Source organism: Chinchilla lanigera, unplaced genomic scaffold, assembly GCF_000276665.1.
Source record: "Chinchilla lanigera isolate Chin_1 unplaced genomic scaffold, ChiLan1.0 scaffold00049, whole genome shotgun sequence".
NCBI lineage: Eukaryota > Metazoa > Chordata > Mammalia > Rodentia > Chinchillidae > Chinchilla > Chinchilla lanigera.
The window spans coordinates 12,554,866-12,573,526 of record NW_004955450.1 but is presented as its reverse complement, the minus strand read 5'-3'; the positions used below and the strand labels follow the sequence as shown (position 1 = coordinate 12,573,526).

At 47.3% G+C, this 18,661-nt stretch overlaps 1 protein-coding gene across 1 annotated transcript in view; it reads left to right on the top strand.

Annotated features, from left to right (window-relative positions):
• Tln2 (talin 2) overlaps window positions 1–18,661 on the top strand; it is a gene marked incomplete in the record, with an annotated part of 349,184 nt that overhangs the window by 166,706 nt on the left and 163,817 nt on the right. Inside the window, 6 exon segments of the mRNA XM_005393813.2 lie at window positions 4,916–5,087; window positions 7,006–7,103; window positions 8,561–8,690; window positions 9,506–9,658; window positions 11,350–11,492; window positions 13,045–13,172. Of these exon segments, the coding sequence (XP_005393870.1) occupies window positions 4,952–5,087; window positions 7,006–7,103; window positions 8,561–8,690; window positions 9,506–9,658; window positions 11,350–11,492; window positions 13,045–13,172 (788 nt within the window).

Below are 18,661 nucleotides of genomic sequence, written 5' to 3'. Positions count from 1 at the left end.
CAGTTCTGGGCAGCTTTATGGGCAGTGCATGGTGGGCTCTGACCTGTCAGGGGGCTGCCTGTCTTCCACAGGAGCAGTTGCGGGGAGGGAAGGGAAAGCTCCTTCCTGGGTACTGTTCCGAGAGAGCCAACCTGCTCACTGGAGCTTGAGACGTAAACACAGATGAGGGATCGTTCTCTGAAGGCTCACCTGATCCACTGACAGTTGGAGATGGGATATGTGCAGTTAGCGGATAGGGCTGCTTGTCACCTACAGCGCAAGCCTGGGACACAAAGAGGGAGAGTGTGAGCCATCCATAATTGGGAGCAGGGACTCCGGGAGGTCACAGTGGAGGGAGGACAGAGACGGTATCCAGCTCCCTGTCCCGAAGACTCAAAGCCCCTGGTCTTGCCAGGTGGGCACAGAACCTCAGCTTCACAAGGGAGCATTCAGAAGCTGCACGGTGCCTGCTGTAGGCTGCCCCCCGGCAGAGTTCTGTGCTAGGCTGCAGGGCAAGAGCCCGTTGTGGTGGCAGTTTTTTCTCCTGAGCTCTTGCATTGATGGTCTCCTGCTAATCTCTAAGACAGTGACTTAGGTGCTGAGGCTTGGATGCTCCCCGACACACTCAGCCTCATAGTTCACACTCAGCTTGTACATGTTGCAAAAGGATGGACACTAAAGCTGTGTAGCAAATCGGGCTAGTGGAGTGCACCTACTAGAAGATGCGCTCCATGTGGACAGGCATGTTCTCTGTCTTTGCTCCCTAATTCCTCCTACAGTGTGTAGCCACAGTAAATGCAAAATAAACAGTAGAAGGGATTTTCAGCCCACTGGCTGGATAGAATGTGTTGCTTCCAGTGTTTCCCCAATCCCTCTGACTAATGACAAGCCCTTGCTTAGTGCTGTCTATCTGCCTTTGACATATTTAATTCATTTACTTGTCTATTCTCTCTCTTTTTTTTGAGAAGGAACCTGAGGTAGATGGTAGGTGTCTTAGTTACTTTTCTCTCATTGATGAGACAAAATACCCAGTGCCCAAAATTAAGGAAGGAAAGGTTTAGTTAGCTCACAGTCTGTGGAGGTCTCAGTCTATAATCAGGGGGCTCCAACGCAGGGTGGCATGGCAGAGGGGCAGCAGTTCAAGGCGGCACAAGACAGCAAGAGCAAAAAAGGAGGGAAGCAAGCCTTTTTTTCCTCCTTATATTGTAGATAGGCCATCCGCCCAGGCCCACACTATCTCTGTGCCCTCCTCTTCCACAAGCTGAGGGTGTTCACAAAGTAAGGACCCTGAACCCCTGCTGAGTCACTTTCTAGTTTCAAGCTGAACTTTCAAACTTCTCAAGGGGACACAATGAACAACATCCCAGAGGGTAAGGGCGTGTCCTTTTCACCCCGGGATGTAGAACTGCTGAGTTACTTAGTGAAGCTTCTAGACTCCTCAAGTTGACACAGTGTTATCAACCAGAACAATAGTAAGTAACCAGCTTAGGGTTGCATATCTGGTCAGACAGGGGTCGGGCTGGAACTGGCCCTCAGGCGGAGGCCCAGAGGGTGGCTGCTCATCTTGACCAATGGTGGACATTTATTTTGCAGAGGAGGAGGCCTTGGCTGGAGCGGGGTTTGTTTGTCTCTGGGTGGATTGTGGAGAGCTGGGCAGCCTCCTGGGCTGTTTACAGCTCCCTGGAGCTGGAAGGTGTTTATTTTAGAAGGAGCATGTCCGCCTTTCACCACTGGTTCCACTGGCTCATCTTCTGTCTTGGCAGTCCCAGGAGGGTTTTTGTGTTGGTTGGTCCAAGTGACCTTCACACACACATAAAGGCAAAAGTGGTCAGAGTAAGAAGAGATTATGCAAGGGGAAAAGAATACAAATTTGATGGATTTATATTTTGTCTGTTCGCCAAAAGAAAAGGAACTTAAAATCTGTTATGAAAGCATATATCCAAATTAGGGTAAGAGAAAATAGAAAACCAGGTTAGGGTCGTAAAATAGAGACAGGAATTAGGCTGTAACAATGCCATGAGAACTTGTGCACGGATTTGGCCCAGAGCTTACTTGCAGCCAGACCAGCCAGAGAAACCTGATCAGCTCTCCTCAGGGCCAAGTGTGCAGCATTAAAAGCCTCGAGGAGCAGGAATTAGCTGAGAGCTTGGACTGCAGGGTGTGTCGATTCCATGCTGCCCAGAACACATCACAGTGGGAAAGGGGTGTACATCTCTACCAGATGGTATCTGAGCTGCACCCTTTGCTCAGGACGTATAGTAGATGTACAGTGAGAGTTCTCACAAGTGTTGAAAACACAGACCCGACTTCAGCTGACATTTCTGGCTTGCTGTGTGATTTAACCCTACTGTCTTTTTGCCATGGGTAAAGTTGGCTACTTCATGCCAACAAGTGTCCATTTTGTGCTGAGCGGTACTAGAAGCAGCTCATCGCTGCGGGTTCTGCGTGAGAATGATGAAACCATCGTGCACTTGGATTTCAGACCTCGTGTAGGCTTGGCCATGTGAGCGATCATGCGGCATGATAATAAAAATACCTTGCCCTTGTGTACAACTTACGATTTATGAAGCAGTTCTGTACACACAGGATTCTCATGTAAAAAATACTGTGAGGTAGATTATTGGTCTTGTTTCGTGCTTGGGAATAGTGAGTCCTAAAAAAGCAAGGAGTCAGGAACAAGAGGACACCTTTCAGTCTTGGACTCGCATGCGGTGGTCCGTGAGAGTGACTGGCTTGGGGTGTGGATTTTCCTCTTACCGCGTGCTCCTATGTAGTAGGAGTGATGCTTTTCTGCAGTCGCCATTTTGGAGTAATGTGAGAGTGGAGAACGTCGGTCTCCTCGTCCACCCCGGACTGCAAGTGCCGCCTCCTGTGCGGTGTTAAGATGAGGCATGACGGGACCCACCGGGAATTCGTGACGGGAGTTTGTTCCGTGGGAATGGGTGCGTCCTGTCTCTGAAGGCCAGGAGAGGGGAAGGGTGGGTGTGGCAGCCCACGCCGTGACCCTGTCGTCCTTTCCGATGGGGAATCTCTGCCTGCCTGACTGGAGGGGCAGTGCATTTGCTCTTCAGAAAGCCTAGTTTTCACCCTGGGAAAGATGGCCTTCATGCAGTGACACCAACAGTACTCTTCCCAGGGAGGAGAAGGAATCCCGTGCCGTCTGTGTCCCAAAATCGCATCCGCCACAGTGTCCGTCTCTGGCCTTGCCCGCTGGCTGTTAGCGCCAGCTGTGCTCCTGGAACTCGGCAGCTCAGGAAACCCTGCGATGCTTCCCAGCCCAGGGGGACAAGCAAACCCATAGGGTGATCCAGAATAGGACAGATCTGCGCGCGTACCGCTAGGGTTTAACTCAGGGAGTGTGTTGGCTAAAAAGCCCTTTATATTGTGGGTAGAATCTTGCCGGGTCCTGTGAACTCTGCCGAGTTAGCAATCCAGCCGCCTCCCGCGCTGTAGTAAATTAATTCAGCTCAGGGTAGGTTTCCAGTGAGCTGTTGGTGGTGGTGGACTGTGTCTTGACATTTCTCAAATAAGAAATATTTTTACTGTTGAACATCTGCGGCCTTTAGAGAAATACAAATGAAAACAACACCGAGTGAGATTCCATCCAAAAAGAATCACACACGCACAGACACACACAGGATAGCTAAGATAATTGTACTGCTGATTTCTATTGGTTTATTAAAGGGATAGTTAATGCTTAAATTTTTTGACCAGTTTTGCATGCTTATATCTGATAATCTGAACAGCTAAATTTGAGATAACAATATGCAGTATAACAACCATTCTTTATCATTTCTAATTTTTAAAATTTTTATTCATAAAATAAATTAAAACACAAAGAATGACAGTCATCAAGAAACCAAGTAATAGTATATGCTGGTGACGCTGTGGAGAAAAAGAAGCCCTTCTACACTGGTGGTGGGAATGTAAGGGGGTATGACCACCGTGGAAAATCAGTATAGAGATTCCTCAAAAAAGTAAAAATAGAAATTCCGGTTTAAGGCTGGGCATGGTGGCACACGCCTGTAATCCCAGCACTCGGGAGGCTGAGGCAGGAGGATCATTGTGAGTTCGAGCCCAGCGTGGGCTACAAAGTGAGCTCAAGGCCAGCGTGAACTGCATGGCAAGACCCTGTCTCAAAAAAAAGAATTTCCATTTTACCCAGCCATTCACCTTCCAGATATCCTCCCAGAAGAGTTAAAGTCATCATATTACAGTGATACATGTGTACCCATATTAGTTGGAGCACAACTCATAGTAGCTAAACCTTGGAAGTGGGCTATATATCCGTCCTCAGATAACGGATCAACAAAATGTAGTATTTACACACAGTGGAGAACTACTCTGCAGTAAAGAAGGATACACTTGAATCATTTATAGGAGAATGGATGTGCCCTGTGAGCAGACTGTTAAGTGAGATAAATCAGACACGCAAGCTGAAATGTGACATGATTTCTCTTATGTGAGAAATCCAAAATATAAATAAATTAAAGAGGGCTGGGATATAGCGCAGCGGCACAGTGCCTGCCGGGCAAGCGCAAGGTCCTGAGTTTGATTCCCGGTACCAATAAATAAACGAAACAAAAGATAATAGGAAAGAAATCTTTTGGAAAAGGGAAGGGGACCAAGAGCTGAAGGGAGGGGCGGGAGGGGAAGGGGATGGAGAAAGAATGAAGACGTGTGCTGCACCAGCACCAGCACCCCACGGCGAGTGTCATCACTGGGTGCTGAAAAGTGTACGAGTAAAAAGAAGCTTTTAAAACAGAAATATTTTCACAAACAAAATGCTGTCCCAACATAAGCCGTTGTCAGAGAAACGTGCCGGTGGCGCACCCTGCGTCCCGTGTGAGACTTACAGTTGACCTGAGAGCCGGTAGAGTTTCTTCCCTCGAGACAACAATCGTGAGTATCAGAGTTATTTCTTTGTGTCTTCCAGACAGTCTAGGGGAGCCCCTTCAGATCGTCTAGGAAGATGGTGGCCCTGTCCTTAAAGATCTGCGTCCGCCACTGCAATGTGGTGAAGACCATGCAGTTCGAACCATCCACGGCCGTGTACGACGCCTGCCGGGTCATTCGGGAGCGGGTCCCTGAGGCCCAGACGGGGCAAGGTGAGTCTGGTGGAGGAGGCTCTGAGTGGGCACCTGCCGCCCAGCCTTACATTTCAAGGACAGTACCTTTCAGGCTGGGCATGCCTGGCTTCCCTTGTGAAGCCTGTGGTGACAGTGTCCACGTCACCCCAAGTCATCGGTCAGCACAGAGCCGCCGTCATCCTGCCCCACGCTCTTCCTCCTCACGCTCTGCGGTTTATAAACCACTTTTGACGCAGCCTTGGACCCCATTCACTCAGTAGAGTGCAGGAGCCCTCCCCGGGCACCTGCTCACTGTGTGTGTCCCCAGCCCTGTTTCCTGCGCACGATCCCTTCTGATCACCACCAGGGCCTGGGGCAAGTCTTCCATTACAAGCCCTTCAGAAGGAGCTTTATAAATTTTATCTCGGATCTTAAAAAAATACAGGGAAAATGTTACATGTTTTGTTTTGTATTTGATGAAACTACTGACCCTTATTAATCTACATATAGATAAAAGCCATTCATACACTATACAGTGATTTTTCCATTTCCCTTTGTCTCCTCTACGCATTTCTTTCCCTTATTCAGGTGTTTATGTGACCGACAGTAGAGAAAGCAGAATCACTTTTAAACGGATAAACCTTCAGGGTGAAAGTTGGTAAAACTCAGCTTAAAAATTGAAGCATAAGAATCACTTTCCCAGCTGGGCATGGTGGCACAACCTATAATTCTAGCACTTGAGAGGCTGAGGCAGGAGGATTGCCAAGAGTTGGAGGCCAGCCTGAACCACCTAGTGAGACCCTATCTCAAAAAAAAAAAAAAAAAAGGCCACAAAACCAAAAAATACCTTTCCAAGATTTGGTTGCCTAGTTTACTGCTGTTATCTTAACTTTTCACTTCCTTTTCTGTTGTTTTCTCTCAGATTTTTTACAAAATTTCTTTGGGGCAGCTTTCTGTAAGCCCTGATGAAGGTGTGAGTAAACCTTTACAGACCTTTGGACTGCTTGAATCAAAATGTCAGCAGTTGCTCAGACCCACCCTGGGTCTCTGGTTTTCTTGAACTACATGAGGACAGTAAGAAGGAGAGAAATCCAGATGTGCAGTGCCTCTGTCCCCCCTACACATGCGCGTGCGCGCACGCACACACGCACGCACGCACGCACGCACGCACACCCACTCCCCTGGAGCTCCTAGGTAGGACAAGGGATTTCTATGGAGAACACTGAGTTTAATTTTCCACATATTTTCCTAATTTGTTGAAACTGGGAGGCAGAGGCTTCATCTTACGAGGACTTCTACGGATCTGCCGATGTGTTCTGCTGGATCTTCTGCGGTATAAAGCCCCCACCTGCCCCTGTGCCTAAACAACCTTGTGCTTAGAGGTCACTTTCTCAGTTGTTTTTTTCCCCCAAGTTGTTTTGTTTTTGTTTCGTGGTACTAGGGATTGACCTTGGGGGTTTCCCCTTGGGTTTTTTGCCAGTTCTTTGTTTCTTTCTTTTTTTCATTTTGAAACATTTTACAGATGTGCTGATTTTCCCAGGTTGGGCTCAAACTTTCCATCCTCCTGCCTCAGCCTCCTAGAGTTACTGGGAGTGCCAGGTATGTGCCACCATGCCCAGCTTCTTGGCCTGGTTTTTACAGCAAGCTCTAGAGAACATACTCAAATTCGGTTGCCAGTACATTTGGACTGCTTTGTTCCTATGGTATTCTAACTTTCAGACCAGCTCTAACCCACAGAGCCTCAGAAATGTGAGCCAGTTTTGTGGATTCCGCTTCTGCAGCTCAGCTCTCCTCCTCCGCACCTGCTATGTGCTGTTGGCCACTTGTGGGTCCAACAGGAAGTGTCTTTCTGCTGAAGGACTCTACAGGCTCTCTGTGGGGGCTGGTGCAGGGCTGGGCAGCCGCGATGGCCTCTCCAACACTTGGCCTCCTTTCTGTCTTTCTCTTTGTGTTCCAGCTTCTGACTATGGGCTGTTTCTTTCGGATGAAGATCCCAGGAAAGGGATTTGGCTGGAAGCAGGCAGAACACTGGATTACTACATGTTACGAAACGGGGTAGGCTGCTGGTCTGACTGAATTTCCTCATTGCTCTGTCCCTGGGCCCCCTGTGGAAACCAACAGCATTCTGACATTTTGATTCAAGGGCATCTTATCAATGGTTCCCAGGTCATGTGCTGTCCGGTGATGTGAGAATGTCAGCAATCCAAGTTCTTTAAACTGATTCAGTTAGGGGCATTTTAAGCAGTCTCTCCACTTTATGTTGGACGAGGTACTCATGCACGAGCCAGGGTAGAGGCATGTTCCCTGAGGATGTAAGTGTGCTCCCGATGGAAACTCAGACAAGAGGAGGGGGAACGGAAGGTAATTCTCAAGAGAGTCTGAGATCAAATAGTAATTAGCATTTTGTTTTTGAAAAGAAATTTCAAATAGTGGGTGTGATTTTAGTAACTGTTAGTAACAGTAGCAACACGAAAATAGTTGTTATGGAAGTGAGGAGTGAGACTGTGTTAATTCCACCCCACCGAACTTCCAAGATAGGAGCTGTTTTGGTCAGTTGGATGAATCGGACAGACCCCTGTTCCACAGAGCAAGAATGAAATAGTTGATTCATTAGTTTCAATGAATGTTCCCTCCATAGTTCAATTTTTAAGACGTATAGAAAAAAAGAGTCGTCTTACTTAAAAAATCACTTCCAAACTCACTGCCCCTGTGTGGTGTTGCTCATGTGGCCTGCAGCATTATGAGCGCCCCACCCACTGTGATGTGGAGGGTGGTGGCTCGGTGGAGGCCTTGATGTCTGTATGTATATGTGTATATTTACGTGTGGCAAATATATGCAGCAAGTGTTTTGAAAGTAAATTTTACAACCAAATTTTCATTGTCTATGTGTAGGTAGTAAAAATTACGACAAAATACGGCTCACTGGAGACTGTCTTTTAAAAAGAGCACGGAGCCCATTTCCTCTGCCAGTGCTCACCAACGCGGCCTTCCCCAGCCTCCATCCGTGTATCTCGCACGTTTACTGTTTTATGCAGGGTAATCTTTGGTCATCATGCTACTTCCTTGTTGAGGGGGTGTGCGATGTCACTACAGTTTTAAAGAAATCTTTATCAAAACAATTATTGAGGCCTGGAATTTTTGTGTTATAGAAGCTGCTATAACAATGAAGGAAGATTACTTTTTCCTAAGAAAAATTTTCAAAGAAATTTGGAAAGGATGAGGAAATCAACACCTGCTAGGGACTGTTTTTTCTTCCGCTTTTTCTTCTTCCTCTTCCTCTTCTTTTCCTTCTCCTTCTCCTCCTTTGCCTTCCTCACCACCTTCTTCTCCTCTTCCTCCTCCTCCTGCTCCTCCTCCTCCTCCTCCTCCTCCTCCTCCTCCTCCTCCTCCTCCTCCTCCTCCTCCTCCTCCTCCTCCTCCTTCTCCTTCTCCTTGTTCATTTTTAAGGAAATTGTCCGGGTTTGTTACCTGCTTCCCATGTGTGTGAAATACGTGTACGGTTTGGGTTCTAGGACATTTTGGAATACAAAAAGAAACAGAGGCCTCAGAAGATCCGGATGCTGGATGGATCTGTAAAGACAGTGATGGTGGACGACTCTAAGACCGTGGGGGAGCTCCTGGTAACCATCTGCAGCAGGATAGGTGAGCAGCCATGCACCCAGTTCCATGTTTGCTTTGTTTTGAACAACATGCCTCTTTTTTTTTCCTTGGTGCTGGGAATCGAACTCAGGACCTTGTACTTAGCAGGCAAGTGCAGTGCCGCTGAGCTACATCCCCCGCCCATCTCTCCTGTTTTTATCCACCCTCCTGTGGTGTCTGTGTAGTTTTGTTCTGCCTAGTCCCAAGAGAACACATCCATTCTCCTGATCTGACAATCTACTTGTGCTCTTGTAATCAAGTGAACCTCTCACTTCCTCTTGCCCTTAGAGCTTTTATTTCTCTTTCAGAAAACAACAGGTGTTTTCAGTTGAGAGGAATTCTTAAAACTGTGTGTGATTCAGGCCTCCCCCATTGATATCCAGTCTCCCTGAAAGCCATGGTGAGAGCCTGTGTGACTGTTGGGCAGGTTTTCTTCTGTTAGTCTCCCCAGAGGACAGCGCTGCCCCCTGTCCCACAGGAAGGCCTCTGCATACTTGAAAAAAAGTAGACCTGCCTGTCTTAGTCTGTTCTTCATGCAAAGGGAGCTGAGTTCTTTCAGACACTTCTTTTTAGATGTCCTCTTGCCTTCCCTGGTATCTGCTTTGTTCTTGTCCCTCCAGACTCAGTAGAGAACTGGACATGGCATTTTGAGTGGTCCTTCGTTCGCGTCAGAGTCACGCGACCTGTGGCCTCCCTCTGCTCACTCCAGAAAAGCCTCTCTGCATCCTTGGCCAACAGGGGCACCTTGCAGTTCCCCAGGCCCGCAGTGGAAGGCGTTGACAGCAGTTTAAGCGCTGTCCCCTCATTTCTGTTTTCAGGAATAACGAATTACGAAGAGTACTCTTTAATCCAAGAAACCATTGAAGAAAAGAAAGAGGAAGGCACGGGGACGCTCAAGAAGGACAGGACGCTGCTACGGGATGAGAGGAAGATGGAGAAGCTGAAGGCCAAGCTGCACACGGACGATGACTGTGAGCGTTTGGGTGGACGCGGTGCGGGCGCGCGGGCTGCACTGACCCCGGCCCCTTCTCACCACCCTCACGCCCCAGGGTGGTGTTTCTGGGGTTATTTTTTAAATCTGTAAAGCTTTTGGCTTATGTCACTCAAAGCTGAAACACTTCTGGAGAAATAAAAAATAATGGTAGTACCATTTCCCTAAAAAAAAAACGTCCTTGCATCTCACACATAAATTGTGCTCACGGTTTCTCCGTTGTCTCCCACAAATTCCTTTAGTAGTTTGAATGAGGGTGCAGATAGGGCTGGGTAGCGTGCTGCTTTATGTCCCTAGTGTTTCTTCCCCATCTCTTCTATTTTTTCCCTTGAGATTTGCGTATGTGGAGAAACCAGACTCTCGCTTGTGTGGTGTGACCCACACCGTGGGTTCTGGCGATTGCGTACCTCTGTGTCATTGGAACATGGCCCCCTGTCCCTTTTAATTCCTCGTGCATGCCGATTGCTTAGAGTGTGTGTGTGTGTGTGTGTTCAGTGGAGACGCCGTCTTCAGGAGTGCTGTGTGCTTCCATCCAGAAGCTTTGCCCATTGTCCCTGCTGGGTCGATGCTAACGGCCATGGGTGAGCATTGCTTCTGTCTGCCAGAGGGCAAAAGTGAGGATAAGCTTCTCTCATAAGAAAGTCACTTTGCCCAGCCACACAGCTGACGTGTGAAAAAGAATACAGCCGCACGCGTCCCCGCTGGCCGGGCCATGTGCACCTTGCCGCCCCTCCTATTCTGCGGGACCGTCTTTCATCCCCCCGTCCACTCGGGCCCCCCACCTCCTGCTCCTGCCACAGCGCTGGGGTGACATCCTCATTGTCATTGTGTTCATTGATCTTTGTTGGGTCTGCCATCTCCTCTGACTCTGTCTAGGACCCTCTTCTGTCCGCCTCACTGGATTCCCGGTTGCACACTTCTTTCCCACAGACTCGAGTAGACAAACCCCAAGGATTTATCCACGTGTGCGCAGGGCTGCCCCAGGCACTGTGGGAGGGAAGGGCCGTCAGCCCCATTCTGTGTGCTGAAGCTGCTTCGAACGCGGTGAGGCGGGTCGTAAATACTCACCTGCAGTGTGTGTGCGTGTGCGGGTGTGCATGTGCAGCCCCGCGAGGGGTAGTGGATGTCTGTGCACCTAGAGGTGCGGGCGGGGTTCCTAGAACGCCTGAGACCCAGCTGGCCCACGTGAGGGGCGGTCTGTCCCCTCCACCCTCCAGTGCCGACCCCTCCTCTGCACCGCTTCCCTCTTCTTCCTCTTTTCCTCTCGGGGTCAGAGGTTACTGGTTATGTTCGGTGCCTCTGAGTCATTTCACCTGATGAAACTCAAGTATCTACTGTTGAGTTTGAGGAGAATTCCAACCTGGTTTCTTAGCCTAAAATACTCATTTCCTTACTCTCGCCTTCTGGGGAGGGGGAACATGTGATAAATTCGCTGTGGAGGGTCAGCTCACTTTAGGAATGGCCACGGGTTTTGTCCTTCTTTACCCTTTTGTTGGTCATGTGGTAGATGAGAAGTTGGTTTTCAAAGTGGAAAGCACAGCGTTAACGTAAGAAGTCACTCTCACTGTCAGCATGGAAGAAGCCCAGCCTGGGTCCCACTGCCGTTGCGGTGAATCCCTTGCAGTTGGGAGGAGAAGCACACACAGTGCTCTTCTGCGTCTTGTGTTGCAGTGAACTGGCTGGACCACAGCCGGACGTTCAGAGAGCAAGGCGTAGATGAAAACGAGACGTTGCTGCTCCGACGGAAGTTCTTCTACTCCGACCAGAACGTGGACTCCAGAGACCCTGTGCAGCTGAACCTGCTTTACGTCCAGGTACAGCCTTCCCCTCCCAGACCCTGTGCCCGGGGAACTGTGTGGGCTCCTGGCTGGTATCCAGGGAGCAGGAGCCTGGCTCTGTCTCCCACACTATCCCCAGCACCCACATCCGGGGCACGCGTCCCTGGGTTCCTCCTGTCTGGTGCTAGTGCAGGTTGGCCCTGGATGGGAATCACTGGCCATCCAGGTGGGACCTTTCTGGGATTCTCGCCTTCCCAAATTGGGACTTGGAGCCCGGCACTGCTCTTCTCTCCTGTTTTGGAGAGACGGCCTGTATTTAAATGGCTCACCAGTTCAAAGACAGTATAGCTTTGTTAGCTAGCACCTTAGAACACGACACAATCTCAGCAAAAAAATCATTACTTCCCATTCACTGAACACTATCTGCACATACCCTTCTATATCTTCACCATTAACTGATTGTGTAAATTCAAACAAATCATTTAACACATCTGAGTTGCAGTTTCCCAGTATGTGAGATGTGGGCTGATCACTGGATGGTCCCTCCAGTTACGTTTGGCTCAAAAGAAACACCCATCTGTACTGCCATACTTTCTGTCATGTAAGCTTTAATTCCTCCTTCCCTGCATCTATCTGCTTATCGGGCCTCAGAAATAATACGAGAACTGCCAACCGCAGCCCTCCTTCTGTACAGAAGTCGTGTATTACATAAGTTACGCATTACATGTTACGTAATTGTGTATATATTTTGTGATTCAGTGGCAGAGTTCAGTAGTTGCCACACAGACCTCATGGCTCTGAAGGTCTGAGATTTTCACCCGTTGGCCTTCTGGAGGGAACATTTGCTGCTCCCCGAGTTAGTGGGTGGAAGAAATGGAATGGAATGCAGCTGGAAGGAGAGGAGACAGCAGAACAGGAGAAGACGCTTAGGGGTTGAGAAGATGCTTAGGGGTTTAAGGTCCAAGGGGCTGGCTGTGAGCGTCTGCATAGGGCGGTCTGGGGGCCATTTAGAGAAAGGAAAGACAGAAAGGAGAGGGATAAATAGCAACAGCACCGGTGGACCAAAAACCCGAAGGAATTGAGACACAGCGAGGGTTCTAGGACTATGCCTTGCTCATCCTTCTGCTGGATGTCTCGGGTCTGGAATTCTTTTCTCTGTGTGTATATCCATCTATTGCCCCTTATAATACATTAGCCTTTACTTTGCAGTTGAGGTTCGGGTGATTTTACTTCTTTGGTTTTCTCTGCTAACTCTGTGGTTTAGGTACGTCAAAAGTAAACGATTCTGTTTCAGCTCGTGTGGATCTGGTCATTTCACAGGGATTTTCCTTTGCCTCTAGTCTTTCATGATTGCTTCTGTCTCCCTAGGTTATCAGCACACTTTCCCTGGGGGATACCAGACCGCTGGCATGTGTTCTGGGCCTGGGCCACGTGGCCCTGCCCTGTGGAGTTCCCGCCACCCCCTGAGATCTCAGTACCTTCGCCCCGATCCTCAGCTCTGTGGAGTGTGTGTGCTGGGGCAGAGCCGTGTCTGTGGGGTGAGGCCTTGTCCCCTCAGACCCCTGAGGCTGTTCCTCGTGTGTTTCAGGCCCGGGATGACATCCTGAATGGCTCCCACCCCGTCTCCTTTGAGAAAGCCTGCGAGTTTGGTGGATTTCAAGCCCAGATACAGTTCGGACCTCACGTGGAGCATAAACACAAGCCTGGATTCTTAGAGTAAATGATCTTTTGGTTTTCTCTTTTCTCTCCTGTTCTTTTCTTTTCATCTATTTTTTCTTTGTTTTTGTGGTGCTGCAGGTGGAACACTTTTATTTTACTTTATTTTATTTATTTATTTATTGGTGCCAGGAATCGAACTCACGACCTTGGGGCCACATACGTACCCTAACCTGTCACCTGTTTATTTTTGAGCAAGGTACCTGAATACACACAGATTTCAGTCCCTTGTGAGGGTGCTGGCTTTCGTTCAGTTGAATATGTTACCAAATTTGTGTTTTGCAGGGAAGGTAGGAGGCCTAGAAATTTCTTGTTGGGGTTACTCTCAGGGTAGTCTCTCGAAGCAGGTTCTAAGTTCTGGCAGTGGGTGATTTTCTCTCTATCAGAGTGTCTGTGGTACCCCACGAGCTGCTGTCCAGCCTGTCCTCAGTGCTTGTGGACTTGAGGGGCTCACTTCATGCAGCTTGCCCGTTACCATGGTGTCCCCTCATGCTGGAACACTTTTATTTATTTATTTATTGGTGCCAGGAATCGAACTCACGACCTTGCGCTTGCCAGGCAGGTGCTGTGCCACTGAGCTAAATCCCCAGCCCCATGCTGGAACACTTTTGATTGCCTTTGGCAGGTTCTGTTTTTGGTTTCATCTCTTATAGGGGTCAAACCGAGGGCCTTGCACATGGTTGGCAAGGGCTCTACCACTGAGCTACATCTCCAGTCCACCGTCATGTCCAATTTCTTGAGATTCCTATGTTAGAGCAGCATAGTGTGGGAGAGGCGGACATTCTTTATTACAGTCTTATGAATTCTTTGTTGCTTTGAAGTGTGACGTGTGAGTGGAACACTTGCTCCGTTCCTTCATTCTATTTGGTCTATGGACCTTTTATAAAATAGTGGGGATGGCCAAGGATATAGCTTAGCGGCATAAGTGCTTGCCTGGCAAGTCAGAGGTCATGAGTTTGATTCCCGGTACAAAAACAAAAAATGGTGGGGATGTATTTTCCTGGGTCTAGACCCTGGGATTTCAAGAGAGCTGACCCTTGCGTTTCCCCAGGGTCACACAGAGCTTGGCTAATAGATTGCGTTGCCTACAGATTCTCAGCCACTAGCAGGGTGCTACTACTGCACACCTTTCTGAGTTGGTCTCTCGCTTTGTTTTGATCTGGATTTTGACGAGGGTGTTACGGTATTATGCATCCCTTCCTTTGACACTATTCCTGTCCTTGTCTTCCTTTTTCTGGTGGTTGCCGCTTAGTATGCTTGAAAGAAGAGAGAGAAGGGGGACAGGGAAGGAAGGGTGGGAGGAAGGAAGGAAGGAAGGAAGGAAGGAAGGAAGGAAGGAAGGAAGGAAGGATCTCTCAGTCTCCCCATGGTCAACGTCACACTGTCCCCTAGAATACAACGTGCAACAGTTCGAGGTGGGAACCTAATAGGGACACTGGCTGAGAGGGTAGAGCACGTGAGTGTTTCTGGAGGCTGTGTGTAGCATGAGATAAATTGAGCACAGTCTCCTGTGAAGAGGGATTGAGGGGAAAGGAGAAGGCAGAGGCTTATTTGACCCTTGAACGCACTTTCACACTGGTGGAAAATACTGAGAACCAAGTCGTAACAAGTAAACCTGACTTTTGTCTAAGTGATAGGCAAGGCCTAGTCAACATGCTGTTTGGTCTAAAACCCAGCCGGGTGCAGTGGCACACGCCTGTAATCCCAGCACTTGGGAGGCTGAGGCAGGAGGATCATTGCAAGTTCCAGACCAGCCTGGGCTACAAAGTGAGCTCAAGGCCAACCTGAACTGTATAGTGAGACCGTGTCTCAAAAAGACAAAAAGACAAAAAAAAACCCAAACAAACAAATCCAAAAGCTTTACTTGTGAATTAATGAACCCCAGGAACCTTTCCATGGGGACACTGCATTTTAGTGAGTCCTTGGTTGATCAGCATTGCATGTCTATATCTGTTTTCATGAGAAAACACTTTGAAGATATCAATGTGTAATACAACAAGCATTGTTAATTCCCTACCACTTTGTTTGTAACTTCGTACTGTCTGTACTGTTCTTTTGCTATTTTGTAAAATGTTGTCTGTCTGTTAGGGTTTTCCTCCTTTTATTTTTAAAATTTAAAAAAAAAAAAAAGAATACACCCCCAGTGACCTTGACCGTTAAGCAGCTTTGAGCAGTTCCTGTCACTCACCCTGTTCTGTGACCTCGCCTGAGTCACAAGGTGTCTTCTGGAGGCCCGTTTCTAACACCTGGTCTGGCTTCCTTCCACAGGAGCCTTGGGAGCTTGCTTTTTGTCCTGTGACCCTGCAGCCTCGTCACCGTAGAGCGCGTGCATGTGTTCTTTTAGCAGTTTTTCTATGCCCACGTTGGAGTTGCAGAGCTGGCTCCTCGCGTACTGTACGGCTGATCTCAAACAGGAGGATTAGGGCTGCAGAGACCGATAAACACTCAGAACTCACTAGGCTTGGAGGAAGCTACCTTTTGCTGCTGTTTCTCAAGTGACTGAGGGAGAAGAGGAGAAAACAGAAAGCGGGAAGGTTTCTTCCAACCCAGACAACTTGGGATTAAATAGTTCCGTACTTTTAGGTTTTCATGCTGCAGCTGCGTGCAGCCTGGTGAGGGACACTGACCTTGCGCATAGAGAAAGCAGGATTTTACGTGATGGATGTAAAAGGAGAGAGTGACAGCTCGTTCACAGTTGCTTCAAGACTTTTTCTGTGCACAACTTCTGACTTCCGGGGCTGAGCTTGACCGCTTTCAAAGTCTTTTCTTTGTCCAGGCTAAAGTTGCCCCTTTCACTGGCCTCCCAGCCTGTGCCAGGATTAGAAAGGTCCTTAAGCATGTGATCAGAGCGTTCTTGGGTCTCTCTTTTCTGTTGTCACCCGTTGTACCAACCCAGTCATGGCGAATGTCACCGTGCTGCTGACTGCTTCTCTAGAGATTAGAAGTTAATCTCAGGGCATTCGTACTGGTCTTCACAATGTCCCTTGCCATGTATGGTCCTGCTTCCCGCTGGGTGCTCACCGTCCCGTGAAAACGTCCTTCTCTTAATAATTTCTGAGATAGCAGAAGAGAAGCAGTTGTACTACAGCAGGGTTTCTTCCTGGAGATTAGAAAATGAAGTCCGTGCCTCCAATAGGCTGTGTGCCCTTCCCTTACTCAGATTCTAACTGAAAATAAATTTACTGTGCCTGGTGGCAGTGATTTTTCTTTAGGAATTTGTTTTAGTTTTTAATTGGGCCAAATGTAGTCTAGGTGATGGAGCATTACTATTCAGTGTGGATATTTAACTGCGACTGTTCTTGCTGTTCGTGTACAGGGGAAACTTCTCAAGGAGCTAAGTCCCCTCTTAATTAAAGGAAGCCAGGTAGGCCGCAGTGCCCTGGTTTTTGAGTTGGCTGGCGGATCCTTTTTGTGGCCTGGACTTTTCGTGGTGACTGGCAGGGCTCTGTCCTGCAGCCTCTGTCTTCTCCCTTCCAGCCTTTATCCCTGCTAGACCTGAACAATCCAGAGTTTAAAGGATAATGAGAAAGAAGAATAATGAGAAGAGCTTGTGCCAGAGCCAGACAAAACATAGAAATCTCAGTCATGCAGTAGGTAAATGCAGTATGTAGGGGTGTGCTTAACAAGTCTGTTTCTTTCAAGTTTTAAGAAAACTTTAGGGCCGGGGATATAGCTCAGTGGCACAGGCGCCTGCTTGGCAAGCTCAAGGTCCTGAGTTCAATTCCCAGTACCAAAAAAATAAATAAATGAAGTATTTCTGTTCCATGTTAGTGTAAGAGGGACGTTTTTACCACCGTTTGCTTTCAGCTTTGTTCAACTTTTAGTGATTTCTAAACTCTGCATCATCATAGTGAAAGCACTCATTTAGAAAAGTGATAATTTGAGGCAGAAAGACTTGGAGAGCTCTCAGGCATTTAAGAGTTACTTGTTATGCCTTGTCTACTTTATAGAGGAGAACACAGGTACTAGATGACCAAACAGCGACAAAGCCCACAGCTGTCCATCCCTGGGAGCCAGAAGAAAGCCAGGTCTCCCAGTTTGGGTCCAGTGTGCTTTGTCTATATGACAGTTTTCCTTGGGTCTCCTGAAAGAGACCCAGAAAGAGATCTTTTATTGGAGCTTGAAATAAATACAGGAGATTATCTAATAATTGGGTATTCTTGTTAACAGTCCTCTACATTTGGAAAATGCATTGAGAAAACATTGCATGTGTGTGCTGCTGTGCCAGGTGCATGCATGACTTGGAGAGATGTTATGTACTGATTCTTTACGAATAAGTATATGAATGGTTAGTTAAAGCTGAACACACCAAATTGGATGTGATGCTAAGTAGAGACTTTAAGACAAAGCATAACGGCAAGTAAAGACCATTATAAAGATGGCAGGACTAATTCACCAGAATGATAAAATAACTTGAACCTATAAATGCACTTAACTTTGACTTAAGTGTGTGTAAAAGAAAAAAATTTCACAGACCCATCACCGAGAGTGATTAGTATAACAAGAGCAGAATAGAATAAAGAAAAATTTTAAGAAAGTAATAAGATAGAAATCACAGGCAGAATTAATAAAAACAAAAAAGTGGCTCGAAAAAAATCAGTAAACTAATACAAAACTCTGATAAGCTTGATGAAGAAGAAAAGACATATATTACTAATAATGACAATAGATTAAAACTGCAGATAAAAATATTTTTCAAAACAATGTGTTGAGCCGGATGTGGTGGCGCATGCCTGTAATCCCAGCACTCGGGAGGCCGAGGCAGGAGGATCATTGGGAGTTTGAGACCAGCCTGGGCTACAAAGTGAGTTCAAGACCAGCCTGAACTTGCACAGTGAGACCCTGTTTCAAAAAGAACACCAACAACAAAAAAACCAATGTGATGCAAACTTGAAGCAAAAGAATAGTTTAGACAAAATGGATAATCATGAAATCTGCATAATGTATCATCTTTAAAGATGCTGCCTTGACAAGTTAAAATAGACCATCAGAAAGCGAAACACAAACTGGGCCTGGGTTATTTCAGAGGGTAGACCACAAAAGTAAAGCTCATCACCTTTATTTGAAATCAGCAAAATTGTAATACCAAAACCGAGCACAGTCTTGTAAAGTGTTTTAACTGAATGTGTACGTCTTCCCCACAAAAGTTAAAATATTAACAGAGTCCAGCATGAACATGCTTGTGTGACAATGCAAGTTATAACTAGAGTTACTCCCAGGCTTCACATAGCAGACGTGGAATCTGAGTGGAATTTGATGCAGTGTGAACAACAAACATTCCTTTCTCTTGAACTGTATATTCTAGCATGGAGGACAGATCAAAGTAATAATAAGTAAAATACATGATACATTAAATAATAATGCATGGCAAGATATAAAACAAAGCAGAGATGGAAAACTGGATGCTGTTGTAGAGAAAATTTTGCTATTTTAGAAAAGGTAGGCGGGGAACACTGTGGAGAAGACAGTAGTTAAGTTTTTTAACATTA